We start from the raw sequence: 23,113 nt of genomic DNA, 5'->3' as shown, positions 1-23,113 counted from the left end.
AAGCAATAAACTAAGGAAAAGAATATGCTGAATTTTCTCTACCGGTGAGAAAACTTGACAGGGATGATTTCAGCCTCAAGGTGGATTACTAGTTCCAGGGATGATGGAACTGTCAAAATGGTAATACAGCAACAATCATCTGTTCGAAGGTTTTATGGGTAGCAAGGAATGTTGAAATGTATTAATGGACTGAGATATTGTTACCATAATGTGATTGGATGCATTAGAGATTCTTTTTGCAATCATTTGAGACTGTTTCAAAGTGCTCAAACCACATGAAGTGGGGACCATGGTTGATTTTTTTTCCTTTCTCTTTTTGATTCATTGGTTGTTTATATGCAGTAGAGAAAACCATCTTCCACCCTTTTAATTTTCCTACCCCATACAGGATGATTCGACCCCAAGCCCTCAAACTTCTACAAGGACACACATTCACCACTAGGTAATAAAGGGCATACTGGAGAGTCGAATTGCAATATCAGAACTTCATTTGGCATAGCAAAAGAAAGATTTTATACCAAGACAGAAAGAACTGTTGGAACCTTTTCCCCCTTTGATTATACATGCATGTTTACAAAATTAGGCAGGTGAAATTGCAGAAGCATTATCATTCTAGATCTTTGATTAGTGAATCTGAAGTTCTAACTTGTAAGCAATGCCTATGAAGGAGTTCAATTTGATGATTTATAGGGAAGATGGATGCATGGAAAGATTGTATCAGTGCAGAAATTTAGATGCATCTACAATATTAAAGAGAGAGAGACATAGAAGGGAAGAGAATTTACAAATAATGGCATATTTAAATCAGCATGATTGCTTAGACTTTGTATTGAGAGATGGAGGAGACCTTCCAAAGGGATGGTTATGACATCTCCATGTGGTTTTTTTTTTAATTTCATTTTTTATGTTGACATTACAAAATGGAAATCATCTTTAATCTCTGGCTATTGTTTGTCCTTGTAACCTTACAATAACTTGCAACAAAACCTACATCATCTAAGTCTGTTGATTTTAAAAGGAGAAATGAAAGCAAAGACCAAATGAAAATAATATTTTAGCACTTAGCAGAACAAAGAGCATAATGGTGGAAGATCCCATAAGGCTTCAGCAGAATCATGGACAGTTTCCAGGTACTCTTGCACTCCATTCATTGCATAAAGTGAAGCTGATATCTGCCTTTCGACTTTCATCCTTTGGAATTCTGTCAACTCAGAGCCAGTTTCCTCAGGCAAAAGAACATTCTTTGGAAAATTCATGATTTCTTGTGTATAAAGAAACCTATCAAATCCTGGTTCAGATGTATGAGAAAAATCTGATTGAGATGAAGCAAACTCAAATCCCCGTGCGCAGTGGCTCATATCAGGTTTATATGCATCTTCAAACAACTGAGTATCTTGAACCATTCTAGTAGGAGAAGAATTATCATTGCTTAAGCCTCTACTACTATTGCAACTACTACTGCTAGTACTACTGCTGGGGCTGGGGTTAGTACTTGCAGAGGTAGTCGTTGTGGGGGCTGAGACTAGAACACTTTGCTCTTTAGCTCCTTTTTTGCTGTTAAGAAGATTCCGAATCCGAGAAGCAAGAGGAGAATCCAAGGACACCTGTGTAATGAAGTTGGTTCGGGTATTGGATCCGCGGAGAAGGCAAGCAGCTTCATCATAAGCTCTAGCAGCTTCTTCAGCAGTCTCAAAGGTGCCAAGCCACATCCTGATCTTCTGTGTTGTGTCCTTGATCTCAGCCACCCATCTACCAGAAGGCCTTTGCCTCACACCAACAAACTTGTTAACCTTACCGTTGTTTTTATTTCTTCCCTTGAATTTGCCCCCTTTGCTAACAGGAATATTGCTTGATTTTCGATGCAGTTGCTGCTGCTGCTCTTGTTGTTGGAACTGAATTTCCATTGGTAACTGGCACACACAGAGATGTAGGGTTGAGAGCAAGAGGGATAAAGTTTGATATGAGAGAGACAAAATGAAGAGGGACTTAGGGAACTATATTTAGCTATCAATGGCAGAGAAGAGGCTGTCTACATCTGCTTGGTAGGTTGTCAATGGACAATGGGGATTTATATGTTCGAAAGGAGGTCTGAGTTTTCTATAATCAATTTGGCTTAGCTTATCCCAGGGTTCATTATGTTGTGTTTTCTTGCGTTTGTCATTTCAGGGTACTTTTTATATTCTAAATGGAGAGTTGGGGACAAACTATCCCTCAAAGGAGACTCATTTGCTAACTGTAACCTTTGTTTTGACTTTCACTGAAATGCCTTCTCTGCCCCCAAGTTGTGATATTTTTAAGCATTAAAGCCAATAAGAGAGGAAACTAAATTCTTGGAAGAGTTGGCAAATTTTGTCCATGGTGTCAACCAAATTTGTGTTACATCTAAACAAAGAACATGGTTTAGGTACTGCCTCCTCATGACGTTTCCATTCTTATCATTTCTTTTACCTGTTGATGACAATTTTTGGTTTAAAATTTTAATTGGCTGAACAAATAAATCAAATTAATCAAGTATGCCAGGTATAGGTATGTTTTGATTGTATTATAACCCCCTTTAACCATTTCCAACATTCTCATTTAGAAACAAAAACCCAAAGACAGGATGATATCTTTGGCATCTTTTAATCTACATAAAGACAAGTCTAAATTTTCAAGGACATGAATGTCATTGTAACTGTCGTCCCAAGAACATCTGTGGGACAACCTCAACTTGTTTAAGGTAAAGGGGTTTTTAGCCCTTGTCCCCTTCCCCTTCCTCTTGCCCTCCCACCATATAACCAAGTCAACATAAGACAAAAAGAATTCAAGAGAGCCCCAGAGCCGGCCACTTGGAGGGCTATGGAGAATTCATCTAGATGAACACAAAAAACCAAAGCTTCAAAAACCACTGCGTACTCGAGGGAATTGGACCTGGTCATCACTCACTGGTCACCCATGACTTTTGACAGACAAAACATCATATCAAATCGTGCACGCTCCCTTTTGTTTTTCTCTTAAACTCTCCTCTTACATCACTAAACAAATATGTTTATTTTGTATCAATTTTTATTCTAATACTCTCTCTTATGTCTATTAGTTTATGATTAAGATATAACATAGCTATCATCTTTATTTTTAACGACGTAAATACAGTATTAGCTTATCCAAGACGCCTTTAATTAACGTTCTAATCTCTCTACAAACAACGCTGTTTATCTCTAACTAGACATTGATTGCTTTGTTGAAAAGTTGGAAAGCCTACCATATATTGCTTTCAGTGTTTTCCATTTTCTTAATGATATTAATCAATTGGAGGATACCATGATTAAAGGCATCAATTTACATTTTTAAAACTTCCTTACCTTAAAATGAGCATGTTTTTTCAGTTTCAAAGCTCCACAAGTTGGTGTTCATGACAGGTCAAGCAAACCCTATGTCTTCACAGGAACCTGTTTTTCTCTTTAACGATTAACTGTCTGAATCAAAACTAACCGAATTAACCGTGTTACAAGCCCCTATATCTGACTGCATATTTTTTTGTGGAGAAAGCGACAGCTACCATAATATATGAAGTTGCAAGCAGCTTAGAATTTAAGACTCCATCCTGCTGAAACTAAGCGGAGGTGAAATTCAAAGACAGACCTAAAAATTATTTTAAATAGAGTCATAATTAAAATACTAATAATAATTAAAAATATTAATATTTAAATTATAAAAAATATTAGATAATATCTAAATATTAATATATAAATTACTTTTTAACAAATTTACTTTGATTTCGATTTCGAATCTTTGACTCCACTCTTATAAAATTACAAAAAAAAATAAAACATTCATTATCATCATTATTAACTACATAAAAGTCTATCATAAAGAAAATAACAAGGAAAAATTTTTGACACTTCAATGAATAACTAGTGTCATGTGACAGTACTTGTCTTAATGTATATCCGTCCATGGTGAAATTCACGAAATAAGTAAAAACCTACCTCTTATTTTGTAGAGCAAATATCACATATTATGTATCAACAGAAATCCCACCTAAAATGAAATTTGAACACGTCATATATTCATGGGATAAGATCACATCTTATTAATACCGAAACAAGACAAGAATTAGGCAACATAAAATCAAAGCCAGAAATGACAAAGCAACAGCTTTATTGAACTATTTTTCACATTCATATAATAAATACACATGCACCAAAACTGTTGCAAGAACCGCCTCTTGTTTCAACCTCACACTGTCCTATTTTTACCAAAAGGAAAGGACCAATGCCAAGACCCCCACTATTATGCACATTCTATATCAAAAATTTTGCTCTATTCAACCTTCAACCTCATCCCACCAATTACGCACTCACATTCGTGAAAAACAATGTCAAAGAAATTATAGAACATGCTATCAAAACAATAAATAACTGAAAACATTATACACACCGACGCAACCCCCCCTCCCCTTTTTTTTTCCCCTTTCATCACCAAAAATAATATAATATATATCATATAAAGATAAAAACACACCCATCCCAAAATTGCAGAAGGCTAAGAATACAAGAAGCGGCACTTCTCCCCAAGGAAGCAAAATACCGGGATCAACGTCACAACAGTTAAGATGACAGAATTGATTGCAAAGCAAGCTGCTGCTGTGGCTGCAGGGATGACCAGGTTGATGCTAGTGTAGATGGAGGTAATGATTGCTGAAGATGCCTTAACAGATTAATCATTCTACTAGCAGTTTGCTCCGTTGCCAGATCTTTACCGGCACATAAAACCTATATCATAAATCTCCAAATAAATAATGAAGGAAACGAAAATCTAAAGAGCAAAAGAAATGGGCAGTCCAAATACGGTAAAGATGATACCTCTGCAAAAACTGCTACTATCTTGGGAAGATATTGATTGTTGGGCCCTAAAAGTTCCTGATCTGACCTGAAAACAGATGCAATTGTTTTTCACAATGCTCAACCAGTAAGGTAGAAGGAAAAAGGAACCTAATCAATGATCAGGCAAGCAAACTTTTATCAGAATTTTCCAATAACTAGCAAGTCCTACCTTTCAACCATTGAACATAGCTGATCATGAACAAGCTTGGCCTCAATCAGATCACCTTTTATGGGCAAGCAACTTAACCAAGCAGGAACAATCTGCTAAACAAAACAATGGACACCATAAGAAAGTCACACCTCAATTCATATCTAACTTATTAAGGGGATCTTGACATTAACCAGCAATGATCTCAAACAAAATAATTAGGTCACTACATGATTTCTTATTAGCAAGGCAAAAGCCTTTGGTAATGTTAGCATAAAGAACCTGAATCTGCAAGTAAATTCACTCTCTCACTTACAAGGTAGCTGTTATGCCCTTGATTCTACAATTAATGATTTTAAACAACAGCTGCAACCAGAAACAAAAACACCATTTTGCATGCTGCCAAATGAGTTCATCTGGAAGGCAGAAACCAAAGGTTTATAACCCCCCTTCCTGTTTTCTCTCCCCTTTTGGTTCAGATACCGCCATGTATAAGGCCCAATTATTTTAGCCTATGACCTGTCATGTCATTGTCATCAGCAAATCAAACTAAATTTGTACTCCTTGGCTCGTCAGTTATATTTTTGAGCCCTGTTTTTTTTTTTTTATCTTCGATTTTGAGGTGCGGAAGTGACTGGCAAGGAGGGTTCTGCTGCTTAAAGTTTTTAACCATCTCGGTGTTGACTTGAAGCAGCATTGTATTCCTTTCTTAATGAAATCTTACTTTTACCTTTCAAAAATATAAAATCAACCTAAAATTACGAGTTAGGTGCATTCACGGTTAAAGATGGACCACAAATAACAATAGGGAATACTTGAAGGTGCAAGACTTATGCAATTGAAATCATGAGTCATACAGAACAATTCTCTAATATAATCATAAATCTTAATTATGACACATTGATACGAACATGAATACGAACTATTGCCTACAAATGAAGGCAGAGATTGAGGAAAATGATAATTTTAATAAAATTAAGCAAGACACACAGAAGAGAGATTGTGCAATGATACAGTACCTGAGCTGCATCTATACTATCCCGATGAAATTGGCATATTTTCCCAAGAGCTGAAACAGCATTGTCATAAGCCATCACATTGTCTGCATGCAATGCATTAGGATGTCTAATAACAGCATCCAGCCTCGAGAGGGCCTCTATAAAGAAGGAAAAAAAAAACATAAAATTATCCTTTTATTAAAGCTAATAAGACAATAATTTAAAGGAGAAAGGTAGCAATGCAAGTGTGAAGCAACCTCGAACAAGAGGTTTGAATACAGATCCACCAAACTCTGCACAAACACCAAGCCCATAAACTGCTGCCTGGAAAAACAAGGAACATGTTTTTTCAATGCAATCCATATTGACTAAAGCACAAGACAACTAATTATGATCAGAACACAAACCTGACGAACATCAGGATTTTCATCATTGCAAGCTTCCAATACGAAAGGAAGATATGTGTCATAATACCTGTCCCACAAACATTCAGCATAAATATCTAAAAGGACTTTGACAATTGGCATTCTGACAATAATTGAGTTGGAAACCACTTACTTAAGAGCTGCCTCACGACAATGCTCTGCAACATCATCAAAAATACAAATGGCGATTCTCCTTTCTTCTGCTGTTTTATCCTTACCCTGTATAATCAAGAAATAAAATCAGCCAGCTTAGAGGCCTAACACCTCTGTTTATGCTGTCATAATTTTCTATCCGTTTTCTCTCCAAAATAAAGAAGAGAAGGGAAGGAAATAGGACCGAAGCAAATTGGGAATGCTTACTCAGTTAATCCACAGAAGCAATTCACATGCACACATAAATGGGAAATATAACAAGGACAAAGAACTCACCCACATAGGCATTACATAAGATGTAAGCTCCTGGAAGAAAGGTAAGAAGGATGCCTTGAATGTTTTGATCAACGTGCCCAACAAATCACCAACCTTGATCAAGAGAAGAAATACAGGGCAAACAAAGATGAGAGCATTACAACCTAGTACCAAAATATAATTCATCAACTGATAACTAAAAATCCATTAGGATTGGAAACATACTTGACCGAAAACTTCTTCTTCTTGCTCATTTTCCTCCTCAAGCATTTCGCCTTCTTCCGCATCAAAGTCCTCTGCTTTAGCCCTTTCTGCTCTTTCTTGTTTTCTAGCTGAGCTAGCTGTGATCACCTGTTTAATCTCATCGACAATGCACCTTACTTGGCCCTCATCAAGAAATGGTCCAGCAACCTGACAGAGAGAGAAAGAGGGCATCAGCATAAGCTCAACTACCTCCAAAGGAAAAGCAAACATGAATTGATGATCCATGACAGATCTCTAGTTAAAAGATCGGTACAACATCATACACAGAATTAAGCAAACCACCACAATAAACAAAAAGGAAAAAAGAAAATAAGATATAAATCAAGCCAAGTTATTAGTTTTTTGTCATAAAATGAGGCATAATTAGTAAATTTATCTGGTATAATTTCTCTTAACACCACAAAGAAGAAACAAGCTTGTGCCCTCGATGGCACAACAACCTAGAAACTTGTCAATGATAATATCACTCAACAACCTAGCTGATGATGGATGACACTAACCTGTAAGCATTCATTCAAGGAATCCAACATGCTTGCACAAATTTCTACCTCAGGCTCCTGCAAGTAAATTACAATTGAAAAAATACATAAGCATAAATGCCATGTACTAAATACAAACAAGTAATATGTATAACATGTATAACATTCAGAACAAAATGAAGACCCAGACAAAAATAGGACCTTGTGTAAAGCCTCCACCAAAGCTGGTATTATGTAATCAGTTAACTGTTTTACATATGTTTCATTTCGAACTTGAGATTGCCCCTTCTCAATAGCTAACTTAGCTGAACTTAACAGCTCCGGCATGGCTTAAACAAAATAGACAGAAACCACGAAGAACACAAGTGAGGCAATAGAGGAAAAGATGTAAATGAAAGGGAGCAAAAAGTAAAGGTCATACCTGAAACAGCTGCCTTCCGAACTTCTTCATGGAAATAAAATTTTAGAAGGGGAACTAAAGTAGTAGCTACCTGCATTGTTTCAAGCAGTTTAATAACCTACAATCTAGGCTTTCACAGAAAGCTGAAACACAAAATGTCAAAAATCAAAATAACCTGATCGATCCATGGGAAGAATCCTTCCTTTAACTCGTCAGCATAACAACATAACATGTTGCAAGCCGTAGCTTTTTCTTCCAAGACACTAGTCTTAATCCCTATTCTTTTATCCCCAAGCGTAATAGTCTCAATGCTGCAGCCAATGCAAAAAGAGAAAATAAACACCTTAGACACTTTGAAGCTCAAAGGAAAAATCATTTTGGAGGTACTGTTAAAATACATCAAAGTTGTTCAAGAAGGCATTTTACTAACATAATTTATTATTCCAATTGATATCCTAGGAAGTGCCTTTTTTGACAGGTTAAAAGGCAAACCTCAAGTTATTTTACTTATGTATGAAAGAAAACAATAAATAATCTTTATCCCTTATAAGGTTTTGCATAACAATCTTATGTGCAAATATCATAACCAAGAAGGAGAATGTTCATGATAATATAAAAATACATCCAAACCAATGCACTAAATTTACTATTTAAGACCATCTAAAACAAATTGCAGACCTTTCGTCATCATCATCAATATCAGCATCAGAATCAGCTGATGTAATGGTTACATCAGGCTTAAGCTGAGCAGATTGAAGCAAAGGGGGCATGACAACACTCATGTAAGGAAGAAAATCCTGCCCAAGGCACTTGCAAAGTCTGGCCCAAGCCTACAAAATATAAGGTCCACCCCACATAAGCAGTCAACACATAAAAGCAACACAATATCATTCACCTATCCATTCTGTTTCTTTAAATTTTAGAACATACTTGCAACATGTAGCTCGTTGTTGGATCATCCGACTCCATTTGAGATCCTTGCAATGACATCAAGACTTCCATAACCTTGCAGTTAAAAGGAAACAGTTAGGTAATGAATATATCTGCATGGTGGATGAATTAAAAAAAAATGGGAAATAAACCCATTGACCACAACTCCACAAGTAATCCATTTAAATCTCAGGAAAACACAGAAACTAACAGTTGTTCACCAAGATCAAACTAAATACCATAAATTAATCCCTGTCGGGGTACTCCATTGACGAATCATGTCAAAGCTAATCCAACGTCTCTTTCTATGACTTGTTATTAAACAAAAAATTTTCCCAAAGGACACTCAATCAAGATGCAAATATTTGGGCCTTCCAGAGTCAATGCCTTTTATAGGGTCTAGAAAGCTCTCTCATGGCATAGACCACTTTAGCAGTAACGGTCTTCCAAGAGAGCACGAAAGAGTAACTTGAAAATTCCCAACTTGATAACAAATGCCCATGTTGGAACATAGAATTGCAACGCTTTATCATTCCACCATGGCAAAGGTAAAAGCCCATTTAGTGTAAGAAAATGTTTTCTATTTTCATCTCCACATTTTACTCAAAATATGCTCAATGAAACAAGATATTATATGTTATATATCTAGATTCCAAAGCCCTTGTTTCCAGTTTTCTGGCAGACTCAAAATATTTTTAAATGTTTTTGAATTTTTGAAAAGAAAATGGAAATCAAGGGTTTCCAGTCTTTAAAGATTTAGGTATTAAAATTATTTCATGCAACACATTCTAATCAAAAAATAGAGATCTAGATTAGAAAACCCTTTAAAGAACTGAACAAGCCCTTAGTTTGAGAGTTTTAAGTAATAAAGGTTCCCTTGGTTGCTCAAACCTAATGCTGCTGGATGGTCTTAAATAATTAGAACATAGAGCAAATTTTAATATTGAAGATATTATTTGTTTCAAAATTCCTTGTGTCTTGGAGATGTAGAATAAGTACTTGGATAATGTACAAATAACAAGAAACCTGCCAATTGCAGAAAGTGAGAATTATTCACAAGAATAACACCAATTACTGCAAATAGGATTTTTCTTTCGGCCCCCTTAGTTAGAACCAGGCTATACTAGTAGCATTGTAGCTTCTTAATGCATGTATAATTGTAACTTTAGTGTTCTCTCTGTAATTTCAGGCTAGTTGTTAGCAGCCTGATTTTGAGTCCTTTCATATGATCGTTAAAAGTCCTAACTCCGTCAAAGTTAATACTCTTTAAAGGATAATATTTGACAACCTAGATTTTGATTGCAAAAACTGAATCAGATCATTAATCATTACCTGTTTAGCGTCATCCCTAAATTTGTCCTTCCCAACAGCCATTCCAACCAAACTAATGCACTCCATAGCTTTGGCACGAAGCATGCGATTAGCTTTATCATTTGCATTCACCAAGATAGCTTTCAAGTAAGGCATCACAGCATCATAATACTTTTGGAATTGCTCCTGTTATAAAGCATCCCATGTCAGATAAAAGCACTAAAACTTAAAAGGGCAAAACTGAGAAACCCTAGAAGCCCTTGAGTACCTGAGATGAATCAGCAACTGATGCCAAAGCTGTTAAAGCACCCTCCTGTACCATCTGCTTCCCATTCTGCAAAGCAAAATAAAGTACGGATAACAAGCAAAACAAGTAAACTAAACTGAAAAAACTACAACCATAGAGGAGCTTATGCATGGCAAGACAGAGAAATTTCTATGCATAATATCCTGCCTTCTAAACTAAATTCTTTGGCGTTTAAGGAAAACAAAAGCATAGCTTACTAAATTGACCAAGGATTATTGATGAACCTAAGGGCCAAAAGACTTGGAGACCTACAAAGCAGTGTGTGATATATTATATTTTGACGCATTCCAGAAAAGCGCTTTTCCAACTACCTTGTAAATGTTCTCCCTATCTGAACCTTTACACTATTTTTAACACAAATTGTCAACCTTAAAGATAACCACCATTTTAATTTCAAATTTCTAGGAGTTATGAGATCTTTTACAGGAATGCAGTCAACAGGGAATGTGATCTCCAAGTTATGCATGAAGGAGTACCTCAACCTAAAAGGAGTGAAACATTATATACCTGAAGAAGTACAAGAAGTTTGCTCACGATCCCATCCAGATATGGAGTTAAGATGTCTGGGGTACAATTTTCACTGAAATTAAGGACTGCTGAAGCAGCATGGGCCTATATTACACATAAGAAAACAAAGATAAAAATACAAAAACAAAGTTTACAGCTAAACAAAGAAATCAGATACTAACAAAGTCAATGAAAATAAGATAACAAGATATTGCTTCTAGAAGACATAATTATTTCTGGAGAACATTTTCAAAATATTGTGCATCAGAACAGATTTTTTTAAAAAATTCAAAATTTCTTCTTCTATCTTTTTTTTTCTTGGCAGGGGAGAAGACAGTAGTATTAAAAACTTCAAACTTTAGTAGCATATTTTATATAGCTTTGCTTGACACTAAAACAAATTCGTTTTACAATTAAATCAGTTAAGTTATTAGTTGCAAATGATTCTAACTTATACAATAAAGTAACAAATTAGAAACATTTTAGTTAATAAGTATGACATATTGACTGTGTGATATTGAGGAAACCTGCACGCGAGGATTTTGAAAGTCATCCATGGCTCCAGCTAGTGCAGGCAAAACTTTATGATGAAATTGTGACTGCAACTCTGGGCCCAAGTCCGTAGACAACTGTCCAATGGCATTAATAGCTGCCCATCGAACACGAGGATGGGCATCCTGAAATGAATTCAAAACCATTGACACTACTTGTTCTAGATTTTTTATCATCACCTGCCAACGAGAACAAAAGATACGCAAATCCCATTTAGAAACAATGAGACATATTACAATTTTACCAAAATCAGCCCATCTTAAAAAATGGACATAGATAAAAAAATTCTTTACCAAGTTAATCAAAGAAACCATATTAGTTCAAATCTAATCAAATTGTAAATGCCTGTCCATAATAAACAAACATCAAAATTTAAGTTTTTAATAAAGTCTATCTATATTAAATACTCTACAACAACAAGAAGTGACATATAATGCAAATCTAGAACAAACATATATCTACAAAGCATTAAATATAATCAAATTAATGACTTGTAACTTCAAAATTCAAACCTTAGAACAACCCTCAGCAATCTGTGCAAGTGCAATGAGAGCAGCATGTCGTTTCTGCCACTCTGCAGCAGCCAAGAACACAGGAAACAACTCCGAAGCCACTGGAACAACCGTATTCCCTCCTAAAGAAATCGACAATCTATCCAAACACTCCTGACCAACCGCATAATTACTTGTTTCCCCGGCATCCTCATCCTCACTCTCGGCATTATACCAATCCTGTTCATCCTCAACATCCAACAACATATTCATCAACACTCCAAATAACCTCCTTATAAACTGCGGTAACTTCCTCATCATCCCTGGAGCCCTCTCTCTCGCCTCTGCTAACGTAATAACAAACTCAACTGCCAAATGGCGTGTCCCTTCTTCCAAACTCTCCGCCTCCGCTATTTGCAACATTGATCCAACTACTTCCATTAGTTGCCTCCTTAGAAACCTCGGCTCCGACCCGGCTAACTCAATTAACAATTCCAAAGCCTCCTGAGCGGTGGCTTCTAGTCCCGAATTCAACGCCTCGGTCAACGTCTGCATCATCAACGGCAATAAATCTTGAAAAGTGTCCCGATCTTTGCCATTTGAAATGCATTGAATAAAACTGATTGAAGCGCTTAAAGCTGCAATTCGAACATCGCAGCTTGAAGGATTCGATAAACATTTGAAGAAAACGGAATGGAGAGTATTTAAATGAGGGATTAGGGTTTCGGTTGTTTCTCCGATGTTCTGAGCTAATCGAGAGAAGATCAAAAGAGCAGATTCTTGAAGATTCGGATTTGGAGAATTCACGCATTGGAAGAGGAACGGTAATAGCTCCGGCCAACCTCCAATAGCGACGATGGAGGAGGCGAGTTCAGAGATGGTATCACAGAGTTTTTTGACGTTAGTTTTGGATTGTTCAGTTTGGAGAGTGGATAAAAGCGCGGATTTGATGGCGGCGCGTGTGGTTTCAGCTAGGAGAGGGAAGAGAAACGAGGAATCAGCGGCAGGAGTTAGGATTTTGCGGAGAAGGACAGCGGAGAGGGCACGGAGTTCGGGACGGGAACAGGAGGATAGGACACGGGAGAGAGCGAGTGAGAGTGAGTCGGGTTGAGTCTGTTTGGCGAGGTGGAAGAGTGACTCAGCTTGGGAACGTTGGTCGTTGGAGGAAGACATGAGGTGGGAGATTAGGGTTTCGAAGTGGGTCGGGTCGGGGCCCAAGATGTGGGCGAGTTGGGCGAGTTGAAGCTGAGTTGGATCGGTGGCCATGGCGAGTTTCAGGGTTTTAGATTTTTGGAGAAAGGGAGAGAAACGAAAGAGAGAACCAAGAGGCAGTTCCTTTGTTTTTCTTTTTCTGTTTTTTGGGTTTATGGCGCCTCCCAAATCCCAAAGAAAGAAAGGAGGGAAGATTGAAGAAAAAAGAAAGGGGTCGCTCGCGAGGCTAGGATTTTAAACCAAAAGTTCGACTAGTTTTATCTCAGGTCCGCTATCGTGCGGTTATTTCCTGTACCCAACAAGATTCTGCCACGTAGAGATAGGTACGGAGAGTATTTATTTATTCATATTTATTAACCAAAACGGCTTTTCTTTTTCAAAATATGACATCTTTTATCATATGGAGTATTTATTATCACCTGCCTATAAATTAATACGAAGTTACCATATATATTGAAGATAATTTAAACTTGAACTTGGTTAAATTTAGATCTATAATTTATAATATATATAAAAGTGTAGAGATTTAAAAAAATTATTAATAAAAATAGTCATACTTTTTCATTATGTTTCTAATTTTTAATTTAAATGTTTTTTCTTATTAATATTTATAAGATTTATTTAATTTGTAAATATATACATTTTTACATGAATGACTTTCGTTGAAAATAATTTTTATAAATGTTAATTAATTAGCCTTCACCACCTGTGATGTACAGATTTTTTTGTTTCATAAAAAATTATCAAAGTATATTACTTCCACTAATTTCAATTTTATTTTATCATGATCTCATGATTATTTAGTTTTTCACTAATAAATTAAAATCATAAGTAGCATCATTAACTTTATAATATTTTTTATATTTAAAATTGCAATATACAGCAATAATATTTGAGGTAGGATTCATTTAAAAAAAATTAAAGTAGTGTTTACAATATTAACTTTATTTCCTAACAAAAATTTTATAACATTTTTAAGTGGATTAAAGTAAAAAAATATAAAAATTATAAAGTATATATTATTCACAGTGTATCTGTTATAGTCTTTTTATTTTTTCAAGACTTTTTTAGTTGTTAAGAGTTTTAAGACCTTGGTAAATTTATTTATTACTAAAACTTTCAAGAAATTTAATTACAATTATACTTTCCTATTTTAATGCATTATTCATCACCGATGATCTAGCTAAATAAAATCAAAATCAAGTAATATAGGAGATAATCATGCAATCATTTTTTAAAAAAATTTAAATAAAATGAAATCAAATTCATAAGATGACACATAACACTTATGTAGGCTAAAATAAAATTAAAAAACCCAAAATATTTATGTCCTGACCAAGATAAAGGTGAATTGCAAACTTTTTTTTATTTCAAATTTATTTATTTTTAAAGTTGAAAACATATTATTTCTAGTATGTGCAATTAAAAATATTTATGATGAAAGTGATATGATCATATTTAAGAAAACAAATCATGAATATGGAAAATATATGCAATATGATTAAAAATGATTGTTTAATAATTTTCCAATATCTGATCTACTATTATTGAGTATTGATTATTTTGTGGCTTTAACTTTGGGCTTTGAATTTGGTTAATTTTTTATATATATTTCATTGCCTTAATTTGAATTTTACATTAATTAATAAACATGTGGCATCATGTTTGGCAGTTCACGTGTCAAAAGAAGAGACCATCCACATTGACCATATTCCTTATTTGTCAAAACTTTTTATCTTTTATATATTTATTATTAGATTTATATTAGATTAGATAATATTTACACAATTTATAAATAAAAATTCTCATTATATTGATTATTTACTAAAAAATATATTTCTTAACAATAATAATAATAGTGTTGAATAAAGATTAACGTTACAGATAATTATCTTTTATTTATATAAAATTAACTTCATACTATAAAAATATTTGAATTTTATATCTTAGTGTTATTTCAAATATTTTCCCTACTAAAATTAGATTAGACTGCATTAATTATTTAATCAAAATGGATTTTACACTTTCCACTTACAACTCAGACTGCATATAAAGAGATTTTGCTATTTTTTATTCACTACTTGACCATAAACTCATTATTAACTAAAATTAATTATCTTAATTTGTTTGTATTTGAAAATACATAACATAATTTATTAATCCAACCAATCCCACCAAGCCTTAAATTTAATAAATCAATTGTTGGATCAAAAACGACAAAAGGGAAATTTTAATTTATTAATGAGTGTTTGAACCAATTTTTTGTCCCCTTTTTAATTATCTTCAACTTGCAGTTTGGAAAATAAATTAATGTCCATGTGATTCAACCTGTAAATTCTATTTCTGGAGGGAGCACTAGAGTTATTGCTTCCCTGACTACATAATATATATATATATATATATGATATAAAATATATAAAGCAAAAGAAATTTAATTTAATTGGTTGTGGCTATTCTAATTAGGATTAAAATTAAATTTAAATTTAATTATCCATTTAATAAAAATATGGAAAAGAAACAAAATTTGGAAAAATGGGAGTAGGTGGGGTTTTTAAAGATTAGTCTTACCAATAATCATTGGGGGAGCATATATATAATTGAAATGACCCAGACTGCAAAAAAGACAGTGTTTTGATTTATATGACAACTGCCTTCAAAAGCTTTAATTCTGGCTTTATTCCACTATGGAATTCCCCCATGTTTTTTCTCTGACAAATTTTAAGTCTTTTTTTTTTCCCCTTGGAAGATATATAGAATCTGTACCAGTTTTTAGTACAAAAGGAATATGCTTTGGTTTCAAAAAAAAAAAATGGAAACAAACTTCAGAAGAAGAAAGAAGAAAAGAAAAAGATGTAAGTGATGTAAATTAGGCCCCCCCTTTCCTCATGTGAGAAAGTGAAATACATGTACATATGACCATTTTTTTTTTTAAAGAAAGCATTAAACATATCTGTATTCATCTTTATTGAAAAAGTTTAAAAACCCGATAAATTTTAAAATGGATTTTAATTATAGAAAAAAAGAAAAAAAGATAACCTAATATGGATATTGAAAAAGTAAAAAAGGGAGAGAAGAGTGGAGATAGATCAAAGGGGCTGGTCCTGCGATAAGCATCTATTCTTCAGTTTCAGGTCTGGCACTTATGATCCTGAAAACCCCAAAAAAAGGGTAAAAAGAGAACTGTGTTTGGTCAGGAGACTCCACCGAGATCATCTTGTGACCTTTTCCCCCTATCCGATACAAGAAAAAATAAGTATGTGCTGGCTTAGGAATCCCTGACTGCTGTATTCCACTTTGTCTATTGTGTTGATTGCATTGCAACGAAGATCGAGGTGTAAAGTTGAGGGCAGCTTTGGGTTTGACATGGTGATGTAAGGATTACATTTACATAAACATTAGTAGAAACTAATTTCAGATGTTAGTCATATATCCAACCAAAGTCATGTAAATATGAAGATTAGGCTCAATTACACAAAAACAATTAAATTGTTTTTTTCAATAATTGATTGCCACCGAGATGTTAAGTCCAGTTAAGTTTGCGTTCACATGATTTATATCCAATCTAACTAACAACAGGGTGTTTAAGCATAGTTAAGTGAGCCCTAAGATAATTTAACCCTAATCTAGTTGGCATCAAGATATTTATACCAGTTAAATTGATCTTGAGATGATTTAAGCTCAGTTTAGCAAGTATTATTTTTAAAAACCCAATTAAATAGGTTAAAAATTATTTAAGCCAATCTAACCGCCATCGTGATTTTTTAAACACTAATGGAGTTAGCCTTGAGATGATTTAAACCCAATCTAACTAGTATCAAGATCCTTATGCATAGTTAAGTAGGCACTCAAAAGTCTTTTGAGTCTAGTTATGTTGATACGAAAAAAAAAAAAAAACAAAGGTAGAGAAGAGAAAACAAATAGAATATTTTTTGAAATTTTTTTTACAATTGTGTAGCCTTATAAAACGAGTATTTTGAAATTGTGATGGAAAGAATCTTTTTCAATGTTTTTTTTAGATTATGAAACCTTACATGAAGAGTACTTTATAAGTTTTGTTTTTAAATTACAAAACCCTAATCCCTCATTTTGAGATGAAAAGCATGATCTTTTCAATTAGCTTTCCTCCCTCTATTTTTTTATACAATTCTTAATTTTAAAAAATACTCAAAGATAATCATCTGTAAACAATTACTTTGTCTGAAAATTTATTAATGGGCTCAAAATTAGATAGTTGGACCTCAAAGCCCAAATGTCGTTATAGGTCTTGATTAATTGGGATCAATAGGTGGGCCTTGAAACCTTGAATATGGACCAATCCAGGTAACATCTAAAAAAAGTCTAAAAATCTAAAAAGTAATAAAATAAATTACAACCATAAAATTAATAACTACAACAAATATAATGATAAAAAAACAGAAATTATTTTAAGAGCTTTGAATTCTTCCTTCTTCTTCTTCGAAAAAAAAAAATGATTTAACAAATCCATGTAACCTACATCCATGCATCAACATATTGGCCTAACAGTTTGAGCTTGGCTGACTCTTCACCCGGCGGTCCAATTCAAACAAATGCTCATTCCACAAATAATCCATATTTGATTAAAATAGTTAAATTATACATCCAAATTTAAATTTAATTTTTTTCACTATCTCAATTCAACAATTTTGATCTGTCTATCATAATTTTAATAAATTTAGTCTCTACATTTTTAAAAATCAATTTAAAAACAATTAATAAATGATGTCAATACTTAAGATTTTACTCTTAACTTAATTCATTTTTTGAATTCTAAAAGATAATTTCAATATTTTTATTAAAAATAAAATTATTTCGTTCAAAAATTCAGAATATCATGTTATATCATAATAAGAAAAAAACCACCCAGGCCAATTTAATTATAAAAATTTGACACTGTTATTAATTGTCTTTAAATAAACTTTTAATAAAAGTATTTGTTAAAATTGAAATAAACAAACAAACTAAAAGCATGAATACGGCATGTTCGACTATGATAGCATTTAATGAACTTGGAGTCTAGCATCCAGTGGATTTTCAATTGTGAGATGTGGTCCGTTGCCCGCACGGAATCTTCAATAGAGCGGATTCTCAATCGTATGATGAGGTTGGCTGTCCGCATCAAATTTTCAGTAGAACAGTCAACTGGCCTTCTCGATGAAAGGATAAGGCTAGTATATAGATTTGTAATTTTTTTTCATTTGTATTTTTATATACTTGTTTTTTGGTTTTTATTTTTGTTTTTATTAATAAAAAATATTTTGTAGATATTTGTAATATTTAAAATTATTTTGTATATATTTTTTGTTTTTTAAAAATTTTAAAAAAATTTAATCATTGACTGATGAAATTAAGGGTTGTATTATTAATGAAATTAGCATTATTGCCAATGAAATAATAACAACTTTCAACGAAAAAATTGTTGAGAAACCAATTAATACTAACCAGTCACACTACTGATGGATTAGATGCATTGCCAACCAACCGTCCGAATGAAATATTCCTTAAGAGATTCATTGACGGTAAACTTAGTTTGTCGATGAATTAGCTTTACCAACTATGATATTTTCGACTAATTTTTGATAGAATTTTCTGTCAACATGCTATTGGTAATTTATGTTATTGACGAAATTTAAAATTTTAACGATGAAATTTTTCGCCAATGAAAACGTTAATTTTGGTACATAAAAATGTAACTTAATATTTACCTTGTTTTTCATTTCAGCATTAATAGATATATTCAAATGAACAAACACTTTTGAAGTAGAATAAGAGATGAAAACACCCTCAACGTTATTAAGAAAAGTAATGAACATCCTCAGCATTGAGAAAATCTTATCCACCCATCAACCACCGTGAAAAGTTGAAAATACCACTTGACAACTAAAAAATGACAAGCATTAAGAGTTTGTTAACTAAATAGAATTTTAGATTATAACAATTAAAATTCCCAAAATCATATAGTAATTACCTTGTACATATTCGTTTTCAAGAAAAGAATCCTTGAATTTTTTTGGCACCTTTTAAATAATCCTAATTTATTTTAAAATTTTAAGTAAGATAATATATTTTATACCTATCCTCTATCACCCCGTTACCAATTGCCCATCACCCACTTAATATTGAATTATTAATAATACATGAATATTTGAATTAATATTATGTGAATATACCGTTTACTCAAAAAATTAATTTTTCTCAAAATTAAATTTATTAAAAAACAATTTTAATAAAGAAGATAAAAATAATTAAATTTGAAACATTTCAAAGAAAAAAATTCTACATGAGGTTTGAAATTCAATATTAAGTAATCTTATAGTAGAAATGTGGGATCCACTAGTTCAGATAAGATAGAAATTCTCATTATTCCCTCAGCTGGATAATTTTTTATGTGGTCCAACAAAGTTTATAAATTTACAAATTTTCCCGCAATATTTTTATTCTTCAAGCTCAAGCAAGTTGATAAACCCGCTTCCAAGCCGTCCGATACCAGAACTAAGTGGACCCATGATTTGACAAAGCAACCTAACCGTCCACGTGGCAAATTGAGTTGAAGCACACAAGTCAAGCGGTGATAACTATTTCGCGGGATTGTGAACGAATCGGAAGATAAAACAAGAAAAAGAGGAAGAAAATTCAACGGCACTTGTCCCTAACTTTTTTGGAAGGAAAACCATTAGGATTTCGACACGTCATCACTGCAGCCGCCCATTCTATCAAAACAAACAGTAACAAGTCGTTTTTATTATAAACTAAAATATATTGCTCCATTTTTACAACGACTTGAAACAAAAAATGATAATAATTTTATTGTAAAACATTATTACTTAAATTGGAAAAATGTAAAATTAAAACATTTTATTGAATTGTTTAATTTTCATTAGCTTAATTAATTTTAATATTTATTGGCCAAAAAATAATTATATTTATATTTTATAATAAATTTGAAAAACTTAAAATATCATATGATTTCTAATTTATAATCAAGTTATATATATTTTTAATATTTTTAATAATATACACTCCAACATTTGATTTATTAATTAATATATGATTTTTTATTCAAAGAGTATGAATTAAAATCTCTTTGTCTTAAAAAAACCCCGTAATCATGTAGTCTACGAGAGTGTAGTCGAAGAAGAGATAAAAAATGCATGAACCATAGTCATCAAAGTGAGAAAAAGGGTAACAAACTAGAGGAAATCAAAACCATGAAAAGAATAAATAAAAATAAAAATAAGAATATTTCATGAAATGCACATAGTAATTTACTAGATATTCTACATATTCAAAATCCATTAACAGAGATTGGTTTGTCTTCCTCTTATCTAAAAAAATATAAATAATTATAAAATATTCCTATATAAACAAGTCTTCTACTCTTAGCCACCTTCGCTTTTCCTCATTTGGCACTTTTCCTCTCATCTTTCATCTTTTTGCTTCCTCTTATATACTACCTCCCAACATCAATCATCAATCACCAACCCTAACCCTTTTCTCTCTTTCCATTTCCCTACAAGAAAAGCCAATCCAAAGATCACGAAAAACATCAAAGAAAAATTAAGAAAAGAAGCATAGTTTGAGAAATCATGAGGAACCCAAGTTTATCAGGCACGTCAGCCACAAGCAAAACACCATGTTGCAGCAAAGTTGGGATAAAGAGAGGGCCATGGACGCCGGAAGAAGATGAGCTCTTAGCCAACTATATCAAAAGAGAAGGCGAAGGAAGGTGGCGGACGTTGCCTAAGCGAGCTGGCTTACTCAGATGTGGTAAGAGTTGTCGTCTCCGGTGGATGAATTATCTCCGACCATCAGTTAAACGAGGTCGTATCGCTCCTGATGAAGAAGATCTCATTCTTCGGCTACACCGCTTGCTTGGAAACAGGTAGCTCCTAATTCTGTAAAAATTCAAAATCAGTTCTCACAGAAGTGTTTCGAGTCTCGTTCAATTTTTATGTTTGGGTTTTTCTCTGCTTTTTCAATGGTGCAGCTCTCCGTCTCTGTATAAAAACATAAAGTTTTTCAACAAGTTTTGTGCAAAATATAAGTTAAGTACGTGCACATATAGATTAATTTTTATCTGGGGTTTGTATCTTACAAGTTATCAGAATTGGAGATCATGTTTTAGATTCGTAGAAGAAGCTAAGCTTTGAGGGTTTTCTTTTTTTTTTTAGGGTTTCTTTAAAGATTTTTTTTTCTGGGTTCTTTACAGTTTGAACTCTTTTCAGGTGGTCTTTGATAGCAGGGAGGATCCCAGGACGAACAGATAATGAAATAAAGAACTACTGGAACACCCATTTAAGCAAGAAGCTAATCAGCCAAGGAATAGATCCAAGAACCCATAAACCATTGAACCCTATTAGCCATACTTCATCACAAGTTAACCATGCTCCTGTCCCAAAACCAAACCCTATCCCCCCAAACTTTAATTCTTCTCAATTAGAAGAAAATACTATTGCCATGACTACTAAAACCACTACCCAAGATTTTACGCCAACTAACCTGGAATATCATCAGCAATATGATCAAAACCAACAGGTTGTTGATAGTACGGTGAATCGGCGTAATCCTGATGGTGCTACTCTTATCGTGGGGCAACCAAGCAGCCTTGGAAATGAAGGAGATTATATAGAAAATTGCAATGAAGATATGTTCTCTTCATTTCTGGATTCTTTGATTAATGACAACTTGTTTGTCAATCAGCAGCAACCTAACAATGTGGTAGCAGCAGAAGCATCTACTCAGAACTTTACTCATGGCAACATTTGGGAAGCTGAAATCATGTCTTCGATGGTTGCCTTTGGGAACGAGCAAAACCCTTTCATTAATCACCATCAGCATCAGCCTTAGCAAAGCTGCAAATTTATATCTAGATGCATATTGAAATTAAAAGGTTGTGATTTTACCTATCATTTTAAAGGGAAAAAAATAGAAATGATAGGTTTTATTATAGTTTTATGCTTGTGATGCTATTTTTTTTTATTTAATATCCTTGGTTGTGTTAATGTTATGCATTGAACTCTTTGTTGTAAGAAAACATTATTTTGGTATTGTTTTTACAGTTTCAAAATGTATCAGCCTTCAGTTCAAATTCTGTAATCTCCTATAGGAATTAGGAAATTGAGCAAAAAAAAGATGGGTAGTTTAATTTTCTTGCGGTGAATTCTATCATCCAACTGTGATTTCTTTCTTCTCTCTGAATTATATATGAATTTTTAACCTATGCTTCCAATAATCAGATAGTATAAAGCTTTCTCCATCTATTTTGAGGAGTTCATCACCATGCATGCGCTCACTGTTCCATTGTTTTTGTTCTGTTGGCATTTCTTTTAACATTGGTTGCTTATTTTAAATTTTTGTTAAGTGCATATTAGAATTCCCCTTTTAGCAGTTTCAGCTAATAAGCTTCTTCAATTCCTTATCCCACTGATTAACTAATCAAAATCAGATATTCAATATTACCTGGTTGTTCTTTATCACTAATATCATGCATGAAGCAAATAAATATTAGGAAACATGAGGTTTTTTTTAATGTTATTTTCAAGGTAAATGATATTCTATATATATGCTATCAAAATCAGTAGTTTTTACAAAAAAATCAGTGCTAATTTTCTTCAATGCTACATTCCTTTGCTTCTATGGTTTCCTTTCAATGGTTTCTAAATATATAAGCAAGATATATGTAGCTTTCCTCAATTTTTCCCATCTTGCCATTTCGAATTTCATTCTCATAATCCAGATGTTGATTACTTACTTTTCAATCACATGTTTGTAGAATGTTTGATTGAGTTAGTATATAGG

General features: G+C 33.3%; 3 protein-coding genes across 6 annotated transcripts; 1 reads left to right on the top strand and 2 right to left on the bottom strand.

The window, feature by feature from the left end:
• On the bottom strand, positions 797-2,251 carry LOC18599855 (ethylene-responsive transcription factor RAP2-11). The gene has a single exon (XM_007030015.2). It carries the CDS (start codon positions 1,902-1,904, stop codon positions 1,062-1,064), a length of 843 nt encoding a protein of 280 aa, XP_007030077.2. The 5' UTR covers positions 1,905-2,251; the 3' UTR covers positions 797-1,061.
• On the bottom strand, positions 3,829-13,501 carry LOC18599854 (importin-5). 4 transcript variants are annotated; one of them, XM_018121605.1, is made up of 21 exons: positions 12,107-13,501; positions 11,570-11,773; positions 11,043-11,147; positions 10,497-10,562; positions 10,250-10,414; positions 8,918-8,992; positions 8,666-8,817; positions 8,163-8,298; positions 8,009-8,078; positions 7,789-7,916; positions 7,609-7,665; positions 7,070-7,255; positions 6,866-6,958; positions 6,570-6,655; positions 6,419-6,485; positions 6,269-6,335; positions 6,033-6,169; positions 5,035-5,129; positions 4,845-4,911; positions 4,570-4,754; positions 3,829-4,020 (listed from the first exon to the last, which is right to left on the bottom strand). In XM_018121605.1, exons 1-20 carry the CDS (start codon positions 13,349-13,351, stop codon positions 4,590-4,592), a joined length of 3,366 nt encoding a protein of 1,121 aa, XP_017977094.1. In that variant the 5' UTR covers positions 13,352-13,501; the 3' UTR covers positions 3,829-4,020; positions 4,570-4,589. The 4 variants fall into 4 exon arrangements, 3 of the variants coding, with proteins under 3 accessions (XP_017977094.1, XP_017977092.1, XP_017977095.1); XR_001928120.1 differs by having other exon boundaries at positions 3,830-4,020; positions 4,504-4,754; XM_018121603.1 differs by lacking the exon at positions 3,829-4,020 and having other exon boundaries at positions 4,111-4,754.
• On the top strand, positions 20,571-22,475 carry LOC18599853 (transcription repressor MYB5). The gene is made up of 2 exons (XM_007030011.2): positions 20,571-21,197; positions 21,541-22,475. Exons 1-2 carry the CDS (start codon positions 20,902-20,904, stop codon positions 22,160-22,162), a joined length of 918 nt encoding a protein of 305 aa, XP_007030073.2. The 5' UTR covers positions 20,571-20,901; the 3' UTR covers positions 22,163-22,475.

The sequence above is a fragment of the Theobroma cacao genome, chromosome 5 (assembly GCF_000208745.1).
Source record: "Theobroma cacao cultivar B97-61/B2 chromosome 5, Criollo_cocoa_genome_V2, whole genome shotgun sequence".
Lineage (NCBI taxonomy): Eukaryota > Viridiplantae > Streptophyta > Magnoliopsida > Malvales > Malvaceae > Theobroma > Theobroma cacao.
Note: the sequence above shows the minus strand (reverse complement) of the source record. Positions and strands in the feature narration are given on the sequence as shown.

Coding starts and splice junctions, on each gene's coding strand:
- LOC18599853 (XM_007030011.2), top strand. CDS start 20,902: ATGAGGAACCCAAGTTTATCAGGCACGTCAGCCACAAGCAAAACACCA. Junction 21,198..21,540: donor CACCGCTTGCTTGGAAACAG/GTAGCTCCTAAT, acceptor AACTCTTTTCAG/GTGGTCTTTGATAGCAGGGA.
- LOC18599855 (XM_007030015.2), bottom strand. CDS start 1,904: ATGGAAATTCAGTTCCAACAACAAGAGCAGCAGCAGCAACTGCATCGA.
- LOC18599854 (XM_018121605.1), bottom strand. CDS start 13,351: ATGGCCACCGATCCAACTCAGCTTCAACTCGCCCAACTCGCCCACATC. Junction 6,959..7,069: donor AAGAAGAAGTTTTCGGTCAA/GTATGTTTCCAA, acceptor CTCTTGATCAAG/GTTGGTGATTTGTTGGGCAC. Junction 6,336..6,418: donor AAAATCCTGATGTTCGTCAG/GTTTGTGTTCTG, acceptor TTGTTTTTCCAG/GCAGCAGTTTATGGGCTTGG.